Source organism: Atractosteus spatula, chromosome 5, assembly GCF_055471065.1.
Source record: "Atractosteus spatula isolate fAtrSpa1 chromosome 5, fAtrSpa1.hap1, whole genome shotgun sequence".
NCBI lineage: Eukaryota > Metazoa > Chordata > Actinopteri > Semionotiformes > Lepisosteidae > Atractosteus > Atractosteus spatula.
The window spans coordinates 24,858,084-24,875,481 of NC_142710.1; the positions used below are offsets into that span (position 1 = coordinate 24,858,084).

The window sequence follows — 17,398 nt, forward strand, 5'->3', positions numbered from 1 at the left end:
GGAAATATCAAAAGTGCCACCTTCTTTTGGTGGATCTCATATACAAACATACAGGCTGAAACAGCTAAAAAAGACGGTGTTTTAGGTTCCAAAATCAAATTTAAAGATCCTAGGGGAAGAATTTGTTCAGATCCCAGCTTTTTTGTGTAAAACCAAATTCAGCGGTATTGAACGATTGCTTTAAAAGTGGAGATCACTGTGGTAAGTTTGTGTATAATGATACACAGAATTCATTTTAATTTGCTTAACTTTGAATTCTCTCACAATAGAAGATCTGCCTTCTGGTTTTGTGAAATTACTGTGTAAATGGGGATGTGTGGTTCAAAGCTGGGTAGTTCTGGAAAGGTAAAAATAAAATTACAGTCTTACCATGGGAACTGCTCGCCATCAGTACTTCCAAAGCATAGACTGTATATAGTGTGGAATTCTCTGTGTTTCAGATTTGGAGAAATGTTTAATGTTTCAAGGCAGTAAATTAAATATTAAGTCATTGCTGTTCTGATATTTGCTTGTTCTGCTTTTATTTTATTTTGATTTTAGTGCATGGCTTGTATAAATAACAGTTTATACAACTTGGCACTTTATTTTTATGTGCTCAGGGAACATTGCTACGGTCTTCCTACCTACAATAGATGTTTATTTTGTTTTACTGTAGTAGTTTTTTGCTTTAACACAGATCATTAAGCTATACCTTAATACATGCTACAAAGCATGTCTCCTTGACATGATAATAATCACTGACTGCCTATCACAAAGCATTGTAAGATATCTGTAAAACTGCAAGACAGGTTGACAATGCAAATAATACCTAAAAAGGGTATAGACTATAGTACAGCTAGACCTAAAATTGCTTTTATTTTAGGGTAACTTGCAATTTGCCCTGTAAGTGAACCTTGTGCTCCAGATGAACTGCCATGCTCTACTGCAGAGTGCAGAGGAGATGTTGAGAGAACATGCATGCAGTGCAAAACACAGGAACAGGTCTTAGATGCTAGATTTGTTCAGACGTCTTCAAGAGAAAGAAAACTGAGAAAGAGAGTAACAAAAAATAAGTACACTGAGAAGAGCTGGACAAGTCTAGCAGGCACTAAGCATGTCATCCTCCTTAAAACTTTGTCTACCATCATGGTAGATCTACTGTAGTCTTTTGACATAATAGAGCTCATCACTGTGATGTGGCATTGTGTATGCTGTTAACCAACAAGCAACTGGAATCCAGTTCTGGCAGAGGAAGAGCAGAGTGTACCAGTCACCATGGTCCATGGTCACCATGGTGTTTAGAACTGTAATGGTCAGTGTGGTATAGGATATAATGACACACAATGCTATAATGACACTAAATGCAAAGTTTTTGTTATGTGAATTGGCTTGTTGTCTGTTTATGTAAAGTAATGTCCTTTTTCTCTTCTTAACTTTGCTTATTCCTTTAAGATGTTATTAACTCATGCTGGACTTCCTGGCTTTTCCCCTAGTTAACCCTAGATACAGGAGAAATACTACATTAGCCAGCCAGTGGTAATCCTGCAAAAGGTAGCCCTCTGTCCCAGTTAATTGGTTGGGAGAGTTGAAAAGAGAGTAGAGACAGAGGAGAACACAGTCCGGAAAGGCAGGATATCCTGGGTTGGTCTGTCATCTGTTGCCATAACAATACCCCTGTCACTTTTTGTGCATGTATTTTTACCAGCAGTGAATGATGCTGTGTTTGAAGAGATGATGAGCCAGTCATCCCTACCCCTGTCCTTTAGTGCAAACTCAGACATCAAAATGCATGGTAAAGACTACAGCCTGTGATAAGTAATTAAGGGCAGATCATATTAACATACGAATAGGCTGTTGGTCATGTAGTGTCAAGCAAATTTAGATTTCTCTGTATAAGGTACTAAGATCAATAATGTAGTACTCACATCCTTATTAAAGCCCACACTTCTTCAAAGATGGGGTTTGATCAAACATTTGCTTTAAAATAGTTCGCGTTTCATTTTTATTTTTTTTCCTCTGTTTTAATGAAACACCAAATTGAACAGCACGCTAAACTGCGTCACTGCGGAGACAGAAAGAAAGAGAAGAAGAAATGCGGTTATAATCTCCGACAGAGGCACAGATGTCACTGCCTAAAATAAAGTATTTTATAATCCTGCCAAAGCCAGTTAAGTAATCACCATGACAACAGAGGCAAAGGGAGTACCACACTGGCGGTTCCAGTGCCCTGCTACTTTGCAAATGCAGAGCCACAGTGATTCTTTTTTATGTCATTGCCTCCTTTTCCCTCCTAGTGTCTCATCTTTCACTTCAGGCAGTAATAGTCAGGATATCAGTGCTGACTACTGATCCCTACTGGTGGTAGAAGTTCTTTGGAGTAGCAGCGTCTTTGTGGCTTACAGACCACAAGAACGGTTACAAGTAAGAGGAGGCCATGCAGCCGATCTGTTCAGTTTGGGTCATTAGTAGCTAATTGATCCAAGGATTTTTTCCAGCTGTTTCTTGAAAGAGCCAGGGTATCGGCTTCAACAGTGCGACTGCGTAGGTTGTTCCAAACTTCTTAAGGAGCCTTATCATTTTCTTCCTTTGTCTGTGTCCAGGGGTACTGGGCTTGTTCAATGTTAGAACACTGTAGAATAAAGCCGTGCAGCTCAGTACATTCCCCAAGGTCTCTTTCTCTCACTGTCTTTGCCCTCCGGTGCTGCCACGCTTTGCTCCACCAGAGTCTGACACTTATTCAATGGTGGTTAGTTCACTTAAAGGACCTCCGCAGGGCTAATAATGTCAAACAAGCTGGTGCCTGTGATATGATAGCTCCTCGCTCTGTACTGCTCACACAGGAGGGGACGCGTGGCTGCTGAATGCCTGTGTTCAGGGGATAGGAGGTGCTAACCTGCAGCAGCCCTGATAAGTTTGATGAAGTAACTACAGTTAAGCTGTGAGCCTACTGCAATCATTTACGCTTCTTTGACCCTGCAGCGGTATCCTGAAGCCTGCATGTATTGTTAGCCTGGTTTTTGAAAGTGGTTTTAATACAAAACATACAGGAGATTGTATTAAAATTGAATGAAATGGTTTCTTAAGTGTAATATGGGAATACTGCAGAATATTTCTGTTGGGTTAAAGTGGAGTGACTTTGGAGTGACTTCCCTGCTTTTGGCAAAATTAAAGCTGTTTTTTTTAAGATAATTGTTTCCACCTCCTTCTCCCTGTTTTTCTTATTGTTAATGTTGTGAATATTGATATGCATTTAGGTTGGCTTGTTTGTGGTTTTCTAGTTGCAATACATTGTCCACCAGACTCCTCTGGTGCAGTACATCAGTGTTATTGCTGTGGTGCCAAATGTAGTTTAAATACAGTGGTATTTCCCAATGCTATGCTGGTAGAGAAATGCTATCAAGCTGGTATGATATCATGCCCAGTATCTGTTCCTGACATCTGAAAGCTTTCATTCCCTGTGCTTCTAGTTCCCACACAGTAGAAAGTCCTATTAGTGCGTTCTATTGTACTTCTGCCTTCTGTTTTTATTAGTGTTAACTGTGCACACTTCCACAGTGTTCTGGGAGCAGGACTGTACTACACAAATAATAAAGAAGCTCATGTTCCTTAATGAACCACAAGTGCTTTTAATGCTAAACAGCTTGAAGGTTTTGTAAAGAGCATTGGTTAGAAAAATATCTTTCTTCCACTTCAGCGTAACAGGAGGGTGGTAGCCGAGGAACAGCTGCTTCTGCTGTGACATCTGTGGTGATTGGCAGGAGTGCCAGGGTTTGTTTGCTGGTTAGCAGTGCAGCGCATCAGAGAGATTTGTAGAGAGTTCTGTTCCAAGCACAGTTTAAATGGTGTGATGGTCTGGTGTTGATGGCCTGAGTGTTGGTAATTGATTGCTATTTAAGGAAGTGCAGGGTGACACCAATGACAGGAGCTCTCAAGCTGTTAACAGAACTTTGCTGATTCTGTGCGAGTCAGGCTATTGATTTATTGACTATACTCTTCATTAAACCCCTGGCACTGATAATGACAGCAGTACTGTAATCTTCATAGTCGGTAAGATGAGTAACCAAGTCACCCTGAGGTATCAGGCACGTTACAGCAACTCCTTCTACCCCTCCGTAGGGTGTTACTAGGCCAGTGTTGCGTGAGTTTTCCACAAGGTGCAGGTAAAACATCTTGTTTTGACATGATGTGTGAAGTGAAGGACAGGCTACTTTTCCTGCACCTTGATTGTATCCTTGAGATGATGCTCATTCTTATCTCCACCTTCCAAAGATACGTTACCTTCACTGGCGCTGATGAGCCATGGGTAGTCGTTTCAGAAAATGTTATTTTTTTCAGCAGTTTTCTCTCTCCGTTTTCTAACGTCATACGTTCTGCACAGGAGGAGACAACTCTTCTAAAAAGTACTGTAAAAGTAGTTCAAAAAGCAACCTAATCATGGTAAGGTCATACCGTATGTACTGTATGTCACAATCCCTTTGCCGAGTGTCAGGTGCTGAAGTCTCAGCTGCAGGACATCATGGCTCTGTGACCCATTGCCTCACTCTCTCTTCAGGTATCCGACCCCAGATCATGAATGGCCCCATGCACCCCCGGCCACTGGTGGCGCTGTTGGACGGGAGGGACTGTACGGTAGAGATGCCCATCCTCAAAGACCTGGCCACGGTGGCCTTCTGCGATGCCCAGTCCACACAGGAGATACACGAGAAGGTAACGGGCAACCACCCACACCGGACCCGATACAAACTAGGAGGATGAGAGAGTGTATTTTCTCTTTCTGATTTGAGGTTTACAGCTACATACTTTAGTGATGCACAGGTTCAGTCGTGCAGCCATCCTGTGTGTGGGAATGTGATGGCTTCTGGGTCAGCTTATTTAAAAATGCACCTTACTGCTGTGTGAAAGGTGCAAGGCATGTCAAGGGGCCGCCCAGCTCATTTTACCCATGTGGTTTGACTTTCCAGATGCTAAGATACCTCATTGTCTCACTGGACAAAAATGTTCCTAATCCTTTCTAGCTCCATTATAGAGATTCATCTGTATTGTGTGCCTCTGTTGTGAGACCAGGTTTCTTCACTGAAGTTCATAACACAAGAACATAAGAAAGGTTACAGACGAGAGACCCCTCTAACTCTAGTTTGATTGTTAACAGCTAACTCACCTGAAAATCTCATCTGGCCAGTTCTTGAAAGGCGCCAGAATATCGATTTCAACAACGTGCCTGAATAGCATATTTCAGACATCCACAAACTTCTGTGTAAAAGGGTGCTTCCTTTTCTCAGTTTAAAATGCACTTCCCCTTAGTTTCCACCTGGGACATCCGGTTTGTGTTTCACTGCTAAATCTATAAATGTCTGCAGGGGTGATTTTGTCTCTATCTTGACGATTTTTACTGCTTATCTCAGGTCCTCCCATAGCCTCCTCTGTTTAAGTTTAAAAATGTTCACTTCTTTTAACCTGTCAGTGTAGGACATTTCTTTAAACACAGAAGTGTATCTGGTGGTTCTTCTCTGGACTGAAACCAGAGCAGCAGTACAGGTTTTGAAACGCAGTGATGAAAATTGTTCACAATATTCTAAATGAGCTCTTACTAATGTATTGTATAATTTTAACATAACATCTCCTGATTTATATCCTGCACTCTTTTGCGCCCACAACATTTTATAATCGTAGTTCATCTTCTGCTACCTGCATATAACATTCTGAACTTCTCTACATTAAAATTTATCTGCTAGGTTATTTGCCTAGTCTTGTCTGTTCAAAAAACATCAGCAAAGTCAGTAGGACCTAGCTTTTCTAAATCCATGTTGACTCTTCCTTAAAATTCTATTGCCCGTTAGCTGATCATCTAGTTTACTTATTTTTGTTTCTACAACCACCTTGAATGATATAGAAGCAAGACGTAATAGTCTTTAATTTCTTGGTTTGGTTTTGTTGTCATTTATATGGATGGGTGCTGCATTAGCAGTTGTCTATTCAACAGGTATTACTCCTGTCTCGAGAGACTGTTGAAAACGGTTTTGTTTTGTAACAGAATAACGTTGGTTGTATCCTTAAGTGCAGATTTGTTCATCTTCAGTACTTCTGATATCTGGAAGACATGTGCCTCTTCTATACTAAAACAGATATCTTCTTCTTTGTTCATTGTGAGGCTTGTTGCCAGTTTCTTTTGTGATAAACACCTGAGTGAAACATGCATTTAACATATCAGCCATTTGCCTTTTCTCAATGAAATGTTTCACATCATTATCTCTGCAACACTTAACTTAATCCTTTATTGTTCTTTTGCTGTTGTGATTCAGAAAAGTCTTACTTTACCCTGCATTACAATATTTATTTCAATCATGCATTTCTGTTATTTATTATTCCATGTGCTTGCAATTTACAGTAATTCTTTTTTTAAACCAAATTATCTTCTATTTTAATCATTTTATAAACTGTTTTCTATTTATATTGTTTGAAATTGATTTTATTGATTATATTGTTCTTAATTGATTCATTAAAACATTTGGGCCAAAGCATTTTAGGCTTTGATTTGCCTGGCTGGACATATTTGGCAGTGTGGTGTTAGGTGGGGCTGTCAGGATAGACTATATTTATATTCCTTGACAGTCTGGGACCAGCTCCTCTCTGCTAACTTTTCTCTGTGATGTTGTTTTGAAAAGAGAGGCTGCACATCTCCATGAATTTGAGATAAGCTGCAAATTATAGGACAGAGGTCTGTAGACCTACTTTAAGGTGGATATTTCATAGGAATTTTAATGTGCAAAAAAATATTGTTTGCATATAAATATTTAATCCCACACTGATTCAGAGAAGTCAGCCTTCTTTTGTATAGGAAATGTTTCTGTACAGCTTCTTGCAGTCAGTCCATCTGCCTGCAGATGACACCATATGACACCTGCAAATGGCCACCTGCCCATTTCCTGGACAGCAAACTGTCTCACTCACACACAAACGTTCGTACGGTACTATAATGCAAACAGTGCAACTTAAATTTTCAGCTCCGTGAAAATTAGATAAATTCTGTTCTTTCTCCAAAGTTTAGTCTCGTCTGTCTTGTAGACTCTTCCTCTCAGAACATATTGGTTGTTATACTCCAGTTAAAATAAAGTGGATTCGTTAGGATTTAATCATATTGGGTGCCAAAGTATAGCAGCCCTGTATCACCAGCTTTGCTGTAATATAGAGCCTCATAATGAAAGTGGAATGTAATTACATTGTGCCAGCTGACATCAGCTCTTTATTGCTCTTCATTTGGCAGTACAGCTGTGCTTAATGCCTGTCCTAAAGGGCAGGCTGTTGGGGTGGGGGGCAGGGTTTCTACACCGCCAAGTACCGGAACCACTCCACCCTAAGTGGGCATGAGGGGTGAAAAGAAATGTTCGCATAGATGTGTTTGTTCATTGACCTCGCAACACAAGGTGTTTTCTTTGTTTCCAGCTGCAGTTGTGCCATACAATTCGGTGGCCATTTGATGCTGCCTGGTTTCAGCCCATATTGGTTTCCAGTGCACCTTGAGCTGTGTAGTGATTGTGCAGGTGGGACTGCAGGACACTGCAGGATAGGAGCTGCACACAAGGCGAAATAGAGCTTTCTCAGCAGTGGCTTCTTTCTTGAAATCAGGTGATCGTGCCACATCTCAGTGTTCAGGACATATCACTAACACAGTAGTGTACAGGAGTTGTAATGTCCAGACTAGCCCATGTCAAGGAAAGATTGCCATTTTGCACTTTTACTTTGCCCTAGTTCAGCTGGTCATAAAAAAGGTGTCTTTGAGCAGCAATTTTTTAATGTAGAGCTTGTGTTTACCCCATTCTAGGTTTAAATGTACCCACAATGCTTTATACAAGGCTTGAGGTCAACAGCACAGTGTTTCTTTTCACTAAGTGGTCCTGCAGTTTTTCTTGTGTGTCCTGTGCAGGATTAATGCTTGAAAAAGTAGAGAGTATTGCTAATGCACTGCACTTGAAAACAGAATTTCATGATGAGCATGGAGTTCAAGGAGGTGAACTGCAGAAGTATCAGCTTTTTTTGTGGTCATCGCTTTGTATTTATCGGTGCAGCTTGAAGTATGAAGCTCTCTTCAACAATTATGCGGTTTTCACATGCACGCACAAACATGTCTATATTTCTCTGTTTCTGAGGATCTCCCACAGTTTTTCATTCAGTTTTTATTTTCACTTCTGTACTCCAGGGAAGTGAACGTCGGCACAGGATGACAATAGAACGGAAACAAATGAAAAATAAATATTTTAAAGATGTAAACTGGTGTAGAAAAGGTATTTGACTTTGTGGGGATGTCTGCAAAGAGTTGTTATATTTGTGGGGAGATTTTTTCAAATTTAATTTCCACTGTACCAATTGCTTGCCTATACATGTCAAAAGGCTATTACCTGTACATGGTGCGCTGATTTCAAGATCATGCCAAGCCTGTTTCTGCTTCTGGCTAGCTTTAAGGCTGCTGACCACAGGAGAATCCTGGACCAGATTAACCAAGAGAAAGACAAAATGAGTACTGTGGTGAACTGTAAAACAGTAAACCCTTGGTTTAATGGGCTTGCTTTAACGGACTTTGGGTTTTAGCAGACCAAAAGGTGAATTTTGTCTGTAAAATCAGAACAACCTCACATTCCCTGGAATAACGGGGAAATGCACAAATAATTAAACAAGGTAAAAATAAATCCTACATAGGTTTAAAATGTGGGAATATCAACGATGCCCTATAGGGGTATGTCTTTTGCATCTGATGATTGGTGTTTCTTATACGTATGCTTTAGGGACGTTTATACAGTATACTTACAACACATGAAATAAAGGGCTTGTATATTTATGATAAAAAAGGCACAGGAACAATCTTCAATGACTGTGTTTATTAAAAAAGTCAAAAGATCCAGAAAGCATATATAGTAAATATATATTTTTCTCATACAAGTGTGTTTTTGAGCTTGTGATTCAACAGACATTCTGCACTAATGGACACCTCCTCCCCACTATAAGTGAAATAAATTGAGGGTTTCCTGTGCTTGAATTCAGATGTTTTTAGCTTGGGGTTTAGCTATTTCTGGGTGTCCTCAGAGATGGTCCAGGCAGTCCCAGGTAGAAAGAGAGAATTCATCACAGGTGTGACACTGCTAAATCAGTAGTCTCATTCATTTGGTCTGCATTGAGTGTACTTTCATAGATTTGGTAGCCTGCAGTTCTCCTGTTAATATTTTTAATGAACTCTAGCATTATTTGCAGTAATTGTAGAAGTCAGTGTATTGTTACAATAGATTGGGAGTCTTTTTTTAACAAGATTTTTTTAAACAGGATCCTCAAGGGAGGAAAGTTGAGCCCATCAACTTCCAAACTTTATAATTTGTTTTTCCAAAGCAGATGTTCTGATCCAGGACCGTGTTTTGTGGTTGATTCTGGTTTTCTTTATTTAAATTGAGCTAATCCTTGCAACAGTTTATTCTCTTGACATAATGCTTGGTGAATGCATGAAAAATAAATAAAACTGTGCTTCTGAAAAAAATACCTATTAAAATTAAAATGCACCTTTTACAAGAGAGAGAATAACTCATTGAATATTTTACCTTTATCAGTTTTAATTAATTCCACTGAGCCTGTGGCATTGACAAGGTGTGTGAATGAAGACCTCCTTCTAGCCCAGATACACTGAGGGAGAGAATGTTTTCTGTTGTCACTAATTTAAAGAAACAGTTCTGGAGAATCAAACTAGGACACCAGAGAAACATCATCCAGAAAATCTTCCTTTCAACTCGATGAAAGGGAAAAAAATTAACTTAGTTTGGGTGTAGACATTATTTTCTGTCGTTCTTCTGGCTGTCAAGAATAATATTTTTAAACTTTTAAGTCCTGAATCATCATAAAAAAGATTTGTTCAGATTTTCCATTAAGCAGACACTGCATTCAGAAATTATTTCTCTTGCAAAACATTTCATTGCGTTAGTCATTATTCACAGAGGGATGCTTTGTCTACAGTAAATCTTGCCTTTGGCAAATAACACAAGAAATGAAATGAATGTGTAAGAAGAGCTTTAACCTTGAATTAGCATCTACCAGGGATTCCTGGGACAGAGGTCTAATAAAAGCTTTATGGAAATTCACAGTTAATCTGACAGGCAAAGCAAAGCTAATATAGTTAGCTGGAGGAGAATTTAAAGCTGTTGTTTACTGAAAGCGCTTGCTGGTGTTTGCTTAATATCTGGATATCTAGATTCTTATCAATCTCTGTTTTATGAGTTTAGTTGTCTGCATTTAACCTTGTTTGCAGAGAGTCGGAATAGACTATTGTATTGCTTTTAACGTTTTTTATGCTGTTTTCTCTGTATTAAGTAGTTACAGAATGCTTGTATGTGTGTGTTAAAGATTTACGAGGGTATGCATTTCAAATTTCATGAGCTGAACATACCCTGTAGGTGATCTGCCTCTTTTCCCAGGGCTACTCATGCCTAGCCAGAGGGTGTAAGAAAACCTCATATTTGAAACAGCGGGCAAAAGCACAGTTTTTTTTTTCATAGACAGATCCTATATGTTTCCTATAGAGTAATACATGGGTTGATGAGTCAGCTTTTCCATAATGCTGGAAATAAAAGTGTGAGGTGAACCTCATTTTGAGCACAAGGATAATTGGGACCTCTGAGTGACCCCCGCCTCCATTCTGGCTTTGCCTCTTCCAGGTGCTGAATGAGGCAGTGGGAGCCATGATGTACCACACCATCACACTGACCCGCGAGGACCTGGAGAAATTCAAGGCTCTAAGAGTCATCATCAGGATAGGCAGCGGCTACGACAACATTGACATTAAAGCTGCTGGCGAGCTGGGTAGGTTCCCTCCATTGGTATGATAAAAAAATTGTATATTTTATTTATTTTATTTTTAGAAGGGTTGCTGAGCTTCTTTTTTTTACAGGCAATTTTCACCCCTTAAATATTCCACTCGTTGTGTTCAGGCGTCTTTAAGCCCAGCCCCTGTTTTATTTTATTCAGAAATGTTGTCACGCATCATTTTATCCTAACCTTCCTCTGCTCTTAACTCGAGTTGTGAAAACCAGTGCGGTGTCCTCCTCCATCACTGAGTGTTAGCGTGTTTTCCGCACTGGAATTCTGGGAAGGCTAAGCTTCTTTGGATGGAGCCAGGTGTCCAGTCCCTCTGTCTCTCCCTGGTGTAGCAGATGCAGAGAGGTTCTGACAAATGGAGGGGATTTAAACTCCCACGACCAAATGGGCTATGGAAATCGAGACATCATGTCTCACTGCGCGTTCCCAAACCCAGCCCCCTTGTAACCTCCTGTCCACAAGCGTCCCGCTGGGCCTGGGGTTCTATGAGAGGACACTGAGAGGAAGGAGGAGATAAAGAACACTGCTGGAGCTTGTCCCTGAGGGAAAACTCACTACACAGGAAGTTTGCTTCCTAAACACAAAACAGTGACTTTCATCAGCATAATATGACTAAAAAGAGCATTTAAGAGCAGAAGTACAGTATCTTATAAAGAGAGGGTTAGAAAGATTCCCCTCTGGCGTCTTGAGACTCGTCTGTCTCTGGGAGAGAGAACCCAGCTGCAATGCCTGTGTACCAGCTGTGATTAATAAACCCTTTTCTGAACATTGGAGAGCCATTGCCCGTGTACGTTTACAACCAAAAGCTGTGTTAGGTACTCGATAGTAACAGCAATAACCTACACTGCATGTCAAAATAAAAGGTGGATGGTGTCTGTAGGGATATTGTGTGGAGTCCTGCATATGTTGATGGGAGGCTGCTGTGGATCATTTCAGAGAAAAACCACTCAACAAAAATGAAACCCTTTATGCCAAAAAAAAAAATCACTGAGATCAATCATGCCTCTCAGTAAGCTGAATTCTCCGAGTTGCTGTCAAAAGACTTTGATATAGACCTGGATACTGAATACTGGGATACAGAGCCAGCTGACATTTTAGACATTGATGAGTAATTGAAATGCTGTTTGTGAGTGTGGCGTAAAAGACTATAACAAAGAAAGAAATAGAACTTGTATTACAGGGTGAGAGTGGGGAAAGTGGATAGTTTTCAGGCCAAAACAACAGAAATGGAGTGTGTACATATTTATACAGAATATAACAGGCCATTTTAAAAATATATATATCACCGCCATCATTTCTATCCGTTTCCTTCTGACAGAAAACAATACATAACAAGAAATCCTTCGGGAGTCGTTGCTGGCCATGAAAACATTTTTCTGTAAACACTTTGCTTTCCTGAGTCTGGCCCGTGTGACAGGCGTGGTGCGGGTTTCTGCGGGCTGTCTCGTAGGAATCGCCGTGTGCAACATCCCCTCGGCGGCGGTGGAGGAGACGGCCGACTCGACCCTGTGCCACATCCTGAACCTGTACCGGAGGAACACGTGGCTGTACCAGGCACTGCGCGAGGGCACGCGCGTGCAGAGCGTGGAGCAGATCCGGGAGGTGGCCTCCGGGGCCGCCCGCATCCGGGGAGAGACGCTGGGGCTCATCGGCTTTGGTAAGGGAGACCGTACCCCCTGTCCCTTCCCCTCGCTCGCCTGCCCCAGTGCACATCCCCGCGTCAGTCTTTGCTAGCTGCGCAGCTAGGTTTTCAACCATTTGTCAAGGCTGTCTTCATAATATTGAACTATATGAAGTATATTAGATATCTTGTATAAGCATGTGTTATGTTGTCTAATGTTTACTAGATAATCTATAAATGATCAATTTACTATAAAATGACATTCTGTGGAATGTTAACAATGCATCCATAGGTATGTCATACCCCCCCCCCCCACCCTAAACTTTACTAGGCCTCATCATTATTCTCTACGCTTTTTAAAATTCTAGAGAACCTTGATTTAGAGTTAAATGGTGGTACATAGAAGATCTATTAAATCTTAATCTGTACAAGTTATACTAGACATCATTCTTTATTTCTTTCATAATAAAAGCCTTGGTTTGCCTGTTCCTGCCAGACTTCACTTGTCACAGTGGCATTGTGAAATATGACAACAGTAATGCAGACGCTCTTGACGCTTATTTGAAGTCTCTCAGGCTCCTACTTGCGGACGAAAACAAAACAGCAAATTACTATTTTGTTAACTCAGGTGAACCACGGAGCCTAGCCAGGCTTTACAGTATTCTAGTTGTGTTTGTTTTTCATTTTTTTCTTCTTGAGGCTGGTTCTGCATGAGCAGTTCAGCCCAGGTCAGAGTGAAGAAGCAGAAAAGAGTTCGGAAGAAGCTCAAGCTGAGCGATGTACGGTCGGGACAATGGTGCTGTGGCTGGTGTGTGAGTGTGCGCAGGGTGACATTGAGCCGCAGTGACATTGAAGATAATGACCCTGCTGATTACATCGCAGCTGTTGTCCGCTTTGCCAATGCAGAATTAAAGCTGAGCGAGGTTCTCCATCCAGGAGCGTGACAGTTGCCTTAGTCATGCCCAATTAAAACCACTCTTAACACCAGCATGACAGGAAAGCGAGCAAAATGAAACTAAACACGGGCGGTCATTCAGACGTCGTGCTGTGGTCTTGCACTGTCTGAGTCAGCTTAAAGGAAGAGAAGAACAAAAAACAATTTTGGGCAAGTTGGGAAAAATTGTAAGTAATAGCAGAACAGAAAAGGGCAAAATAGAGCAATGGGTCTCTTAGTCACATTGTCATTTGTTCAGTAGGAAAATGTTCATGCATTAACAGAGATGGTTATGGCTTCCAAAGCGACTGCTGGACACAGGGCTGCATTAGGTCATTATATTCTTATAACAGCACAGGGCCCAGTGTGCTGAGCTAGTTTCAGAAGTGACTTCACCTCTCTCTGAAATCTAGACAGTGTAAAAACTCTTCAGCTGTAGAGGATCTTTTAGGAGACATCCCCTGTCTAAGGAGTGCATGGTCAGAGCCCGCAACGACCGGCATTAAATCCTGGCAGCAGGGGCAGGGAGAGCTGCTCTTGTGACACTCCCAGCCTCTCAGAACAGGTGAGGTGTCTGGTGTACCAGAGCGGACCTTGCAGAGGGCAGGACACGGACGTGCTGTGCTCCTGTAGAACTGGAGACCCTACCAGTGCTGTTTCTGATAAATGCTTGCTGCCTTGGCAGGGGACCTTGAGAGGCAGAAGTGGATTTGTTTGTAGTAGCATGCCAGGCCATGGGAAAGGATTAAACAGAGTGGTAGCTGTTTGTTGTGGCTGTACAGAGTACAGAACATATATATGCGGCATCTGTGACTTGGCATTGCTTTGGATAGGCGAATGCTGGGAGATACGTTTCGGAAATTTCAGTAACTGTATGCTCTGGATTGCCATTTTTCCTTTGTAATATCTGCCCAGTTTAAGGGGAGGCCTTAACAGCTCTTACTGCAGGTTGGTAGTGTGGTCTCAGATTCAACCTATGCATAACCTAACATGATCTCACAGAGCATCTGTACTTCTAAAAGGAATAAAAACATGTAAAAAGAATGACTTTTTCACACCGTGGTATGACAAGCTGAGAAAACATACTGCACACAGCTGATCTCTTTGGACTAGAGGTTGAAAGAATGACCTTCAGCTGGAGCTTTACTGTGGACTTATAAGATCTTAAGGAAGGGGCTTACTGTCACTTCCTGGGGGTGTTAACACATTGACAGCAGAGGCTTTTATGACCACCTTCACTGAACCAGTAGGTGAAAACATTAATACAGAGAGATGCCATACGAATGAATGTTTGAAACACTGAGAGGAAAGACTTGAAGAGGAATATAATAGCATAATACAGAGAGAAAAAATGAGTGGAACCTCTACTGCACAGAAAGGGGAAAGAAAGAATATAACAGATGCTCAAGCCAAAAGAGGTTCTGAGTTAAGAGACTTTGTCGGTCAATTCTGTAGCTTTTCCCCTAGTGGAAACCTGAGTGCAGATTTGATGCAGGTAAGTGATTTTGACAGTTCACCCCTCTAGGCGTTATTTCATTTGAGAGCAGAAACTCATGAGCTTAGAGATTGAAGGGTTGAATGGCGGGACGTTTAATGTTCGGGTCTGAAAGAAGGTTTAAGAAGATGACAGTCACACTAGTAAAGTAATGGCTTTATTACATTGAGTATTTCTGTCCTCTAAAAGCTGTTTTTTTTAGGATGCAACAGGACTTTGATAGTTGGTTCTCTAGCTTTAGCGTTCACTGTGACCGCAGGTCCACGCGCAGGACGCACGGACACATTTTCGGGCCTGGTGTAGCTGCGGCTGTGGGCATGATGGGTGTCTTGCTGTCTGTCTGCGCAGGGCGCACGGGGCAGGCGGTGGCCGTGCGGGCGAAGGTGTTCGGCTTCAACGTGATTTTCTACGACCCGTACCTGCAGGATGGGCTGGAGCGCTCTCTGGGAGTGCAGCGGGTGTACACCCTCCAAGACCTGCTGTACCAGAGCGACTGCGTCTCACTGCACTGCAACCTCAACGAGCACAACCACCACCTGATCAACGACTTCACTATCAAACAGGTCGGGCGAGGGGCTCCTTGCACAGCGCCGGGCCAGGTCCCCTGTTAAATTGTTCATCCACAGCCTCCGTGCAGCAGTAAATAAGTGGGCATGAGCATGTATAGTTACAGTGTTTACAACACACTACACAACTGCAACTTTTTCTGTGAGAGTATGAGAGCAAGCATATGTATTTTCACCCACCAAATTTTCAACTTAGAACCAACTGTTCGTGTCCGCAACTGCATGGGAAAAAAAACACTCAGCTTCCTTTAAATAAGCGGTTCTCAGCTCCAGTCCTGAGGGACTGCTGCGTCTGCTGGTTTTCATTCCAGCTGGGACCTTGATCGCTAGTGCTAATTGATGCATGTAATTGATCAGCTTGCTTGTTTTACTTTTTTTTCTGCACTGAGTCTTTATTTCCAGTAACTGACCTTTATGCAGTCTTTGCTCAACTCGCTAATTAAGCATTTGCTTCTTTATTTCTGATGAAACAGCCCTTAACAGGTGAGAAATCTGGGATGAACAGACCGAGGTGTAAATGGCACTGCATCAGACACGCCCACAGTGACTCAGTCCTTCTGTCCAAATCCAATTGGCTGTATTTCAGCTAACCGGAATGAATCCTATAACTCATTAATTACCACAGGGCCTGTACCAATTACAGTCCTCTTTTGGCTTTTTAAAAACAGAAAGAACACTTTAAAAACACACCTCTGACAGAAAAAAAGTTAATTAGCCTGTGAAACCAGAAGACACAGTGGTCCACCAAGACCAGGGCTGAGAACCATTTCATCATTCTTTCTTCCCATCTGGACTGCGGATACAACAGAGAACCACCTATCCCTGTATCAAGATAATTTTCTTTGAGTAATAAGTAATGAGTAGTAACAAATATGAGATGGGGACGGCTCACCTAACAGCTAATTTGCGTTCCTAGTGGTAATGAAAGCAATGGTTTCATGGTGCAAACTTATCGGAGTTTACACTTTTATAATAAAACAGATGTGGTGAATTAATCAATAATTATTGATTCGCATCTGATCCAGCAACCTCCAGACATATCAGTAGTACAACTACAGATGCATTAATAGATATGGATACCTTAGGATACTAATCAGATATCCGTGTATTTGCTGGGTTTGAGCTTTAGTTTTCCACTGTTCTACTAAAGACAGTAAAACTGATTTTATTCTGGGCCAAATTGACAACTAAAAAAACTAAAAAAAAAAATGTATAGAATACCATTCTCTCATTTGATATTTTATTAACCATCAAAAACAGTATTACAACAGCAATATTTGAGTAAGACATTATCTGGTAATGACCTTTCAAAACTATCTGGAAAACAGTAGCTCACCTTTGATAGTTTTTCAGGGGATCTGTTGTGATTCTGTCTTGGCCAACACTGCCCCCTGTGGGTTGTGTTGCACCATGCTTTATTATCAGTAGGTTTTATTTTAAGGTATTGAATTTAAGTGCCTTATTTATTGTTAAAATATGAGGTGGAATCATAATGATGAACAATTTCCAGCCAATCAGAAAAAATGTTCAGAAACTGCCTACAGGGATGGGCTTTGTGCAGAGATTTTACAGGTTACAATGAAACATTGCTCGGCAGAATAAATGTTTTTCATGCCCTAGTTACTCACTTCTCTTGAGTTTAAGGGATTACACCCAAGTGATTTTATTTTTTTTTCTTTTGGTATATTTGGCGTACATTGTGTTTTTTTCATAATGTTTTGTTGCATTCTGTTTATCGTCAGTTTGTTAAAAGATGTTCACTCTGCTAAGTGTAGCTGTGACTCATAGAAGACACCCTTGTGTGTATAAAGTGATGGAAAGAGAGTAGTCCTGGTATTATATATTGCTGAACCTGACACATAGTGAACTGGGTAGCACGAACAATGCAGCTCAAACCTAGCCTGGGAGGAAGAGAACTCTAGATACCTTGTACCGATCCAGATTTCAGCTACACCCTC

General features: G+C 41.3%; 1 protein-coding gene across 6 annotated transcripts in view; it reads left to right on the top strand.

Moving 5' to 3' along the window:
- ctbp2a (C-terminal binding protein 2a) overlaps positions 1-17,398 on the top strand; it is a 112,818-nt gene that overhangs the window by 85,500 nt on the left and 9,920 nt on the right. For all 6 annotated transcript variants that reach the window (XM_088917527.1, XM_088917523.1, XM_088917524.1 and 3 more), the window contains 4 exons: positions 4,532-4,686; positions 10,665-10,809; positions 12,275-12,481; positions 15,223-15,437. In XM_088917527.1, the coding sequence (XP_088773653.1) occupies positions 4,532-4,686; positions 10,665-10,809; positions 12,275-12,481; positions 15,223-15,437 (722 nt within the window). The remainder of the gene's footprint in view (positions 1-4,531; positions 4,687-10,664; positions 10,810-12,274; positions 12,482-15,222; positions 15,438-17,398) is intronic.